Source organism: Perkinsus marinus (genome assembly GCF_000006405.1).
Source record: "Perkinsus marinus ATCC 50983 genomic scaffold scf_1104296960506, whole genome shotgun sequence".
Taxonomy (NCBI): Eukaryota; Perkinsozoa; order Perkinsida; family Perkinsidae; genus Perkinsus; species Perkinsus marinus.
In genome coordinates, this window is record NW_003206112.1 from 1 (window position 1) to 2679 (window position 2679).

The window sequence follows — 2679 nt, forward strand, 5'->3', positions numbered from 1 at the left end:
AATTCGTATGTTAAAGTGTATATTGAGTGAGGAAACTGTCGAGCTCGGCTGAGGAAAGCGAACATGTTTTCAGCACAGCTAGATGTGATGTAGATATATTTTCTCATCGTCGTTATCATTTATGGAAATATGCATGCTTTCTACGGTTTACCTTTCTCATCCCTCTCGTCGTCGTGAGGTTAGCGTCTGTGACACTGCAAGATCCTTTTAGTTCAACCCAGCTGAATACTTCGACACAGATGAGAGACTATTAGGAAGAGTTAGCAATAGGTTGACTAAGGAACAGTTGGCAAAAGGAGGTAGTTGGGAACGCTCATTGGCTTCGGTGGCTATGGTGTTTTTATCAGTGATGCCAGCGGCCGTCAGTGGAGCTTCTGAGGAGTACTCGTCCTTGTTGAGTCTGCAGAATAGGGCTGACAAGTTGAAGGAAGTTGAGGCGGAATTGGAACTCAGAAAAGAGGTCAGATGTGTTGGTGATAGTGAAGAAATTTTGCGAAAAATTTGCTGGTTTCCTTATACTTTTACCCGAATTTTGAGGAAATTCCTGAGCTCAGCTGAACTCCAACACTGTCGCGGCGTAGAGACGGCTGTAAATAGTAAATGTAAATATTTCGACAGGTCCGGGCTGAAAGGGGTCGCCGAAAGAAGATGGTTGATGGTGATGGAAAGGTGGTGTATAAGTTCAGACAAGAAAGGAAGCGCTGATGTGGCTACGTCCCTATCACTGTCTAATACGTTTCTCCCATTAGGAGGGTTGAGTTGGGGAAGGGGTAGGGTGGAGTTACTTGTAGTTGTAGTTGTTGATAGCATGCCTGTTACATTGCGCCGCTCGGACTGGGGCTTCTTTAGATGTGGGACGAGTATAAAGGTGGATGAGATGTCTGGATGCTTATCGAAGGTGGGATGTGGTGGGAAGGGCATAGACTGTATCGAAATGTTACCGTAAGATGAGGTTAGGGTGGAGGGAATCGACTTTTGTATTTAGCAATGGTACTAGAACCACCTCATTGTCAGGAGTGTATTTTCTCTTAGAGAACTTATCCACGTTACTATTGCACATAGTTTATCACGCGTGTTGTCGACAATGTGAAATAGATATTGGCAAACTCACGCCGGGTCTCATTGGTCTTTGTACACTTCTACCCGAATTCGTATTATGTGACCATCTATAATTAGTGGGTAAACTCGAAGGCTCAGCTGAAGAAAGCGAACGTACATTCCTTCAGCATTGACGTTTACCAAATAGTGTTATAAATACACTCCGTATTGTGACTGCTTTGAGATCAGCCATGGATCATTCCAGTACACTAACAGTTGGTCCCCGACTCCGCAGGGATGTGTAAAGCATAGTAACAATCAGGTATTGGTGTATAAACTCGATGGAGTTTCCGAAGATCGTAATGTTAATGTATACAAGCCGTTGGAAGGAGAAGAGAGGGTTATGCTGAAATGCCCTATGGCTAAGCGGATGTCTCCTAGTGAAGAGGTGGCACTACTCTTTTCATTGTCATGTAAAAATGTCTTTACCGGGGATAGAACCCTGGTGTTGGGCAGAGTAAAATATGGTCGAGCGCTCTACCAGTTAGACTATGGATGAGAATATTGTTAGGTTCTCACCCAGTATGTATTGGAATATCTTCCGAAGAAGGTTCGAAAGCAGCCGGCCCCATTCCGAATGATCGAGCTCGGAGCTGGCTTGGGGCTCGCTGGCCTCTCAGCAGCGGCTGCTATGCCCAACGGACTTGATATTTACCTCACTGACGGTGATGACAAGGTGAAGGGACAATCGCTGTACACTTTTGACAATCTCGCTACGCCCTGGTGATCGATTTGCGGCTCCCATTTTTTTGCTGGCTGCATGCTGACTGTAGCACAAGTGACTTTTTGTGGCGTATGTGATACCATTTGGATTGCTAGGTTGTGAGAAGCTTGGAAAGGAACGTTACGAGGAATCGGCATTTGACGATACCTCCTGCTACGACGAGTGTCCGCGCCGAGGTTCTCCAGTGGGGATCCGAGTTCGATCCCCGGTACCGGCACTTTTTCCACCTTATTATCTGTGCTGATGTGGTTTATAGTCGGGAAACGCATTATGCACTTTTAGAGACGATCAAGAGGTTATTGCTGCCTGGTGGTGAATGTTGGCTATTCGCTTCGAAACGTGCGGGGTCTTTGGGGGACTTCGTGGCACTTGCTCGGAGTAGCGCTGAATTTGAAGCAGTTGAGGTGGCGGTTGACTGCCTTCCTACGAGCTCCGCTTTCAAGGAGCTCAGAGCGATGAATTGTTCCCCTGTGATGGTGAGGATAACAGTGTGTTGTCGTGATGAGGGTAGATCGAGTAACATGTACGACGAGTTAGTAGCATTGAGATCTAAAAATCTTGCGGCTGCGCGCGCCAAAGATACCCTACGGCACAGGCGTGCGTCACAAATGCGCAATTTACTCGCTTCACGATCGCGTGCTCGGTTGTTGGAGCGTGGAGCTAGAGAGGAGGATACCTCCAGTGCTAATAAAGTGGCCTTTAAGAGTATTGATGTCAACAGGCATTTAGTGAAGGTTCTGTCAGTGCCCGACTTGACTGTTTCTGTATCGTGGCCGAGTCACCTGTCGGGTCTCAGCAAGACGGAGCGTGACCTCATCGACTGGTTGCAGCTACATCATGGGTTATGTTGTGGTAAA

At 47.0% G+C, this 2679-nt stretch overlaps 2 protein-coding genes across 2 annotated transcripts; both read left to right on the top strand.

The window, feature by feature from the left end:
* Positions 1-349: 349 nt before the first annotated feature.
* Pmar_PMAR016306 (hypothetical protein) lies at positions 350-1825 on the top strand (the record flags this gene model as incomplete). The annotated part of the gene is made up of 4 exons (XM_002772660.1): positions 350-460; positions 619-669; positions 1361-1486; positions 1610-1825. The coding sequence occupies 4 exons, from the start codon at positions 350-352 to the stop codon at positions 1823-1825; spliced, it is 504 nt and encodes a 167-aa protein (XP_002772706.1).
* A 253-nt stretch (positions 1826-2078) lies between these two features.
* Pmar_PMAR016307 (hypothetical protein) lies at positions 2079-2298 on the top strand (the record flags this gene model as incomplete). Its single annotated transcript, XM_002772661.1, has 1 exon — positions 2079-2298. A coding segment is annotated over one exon (220 nt), but the record flags the coding sequence as incomplete, so codon positions are not given.
* Positions 2299-2679: the final 381 nt, after the last annotated feature.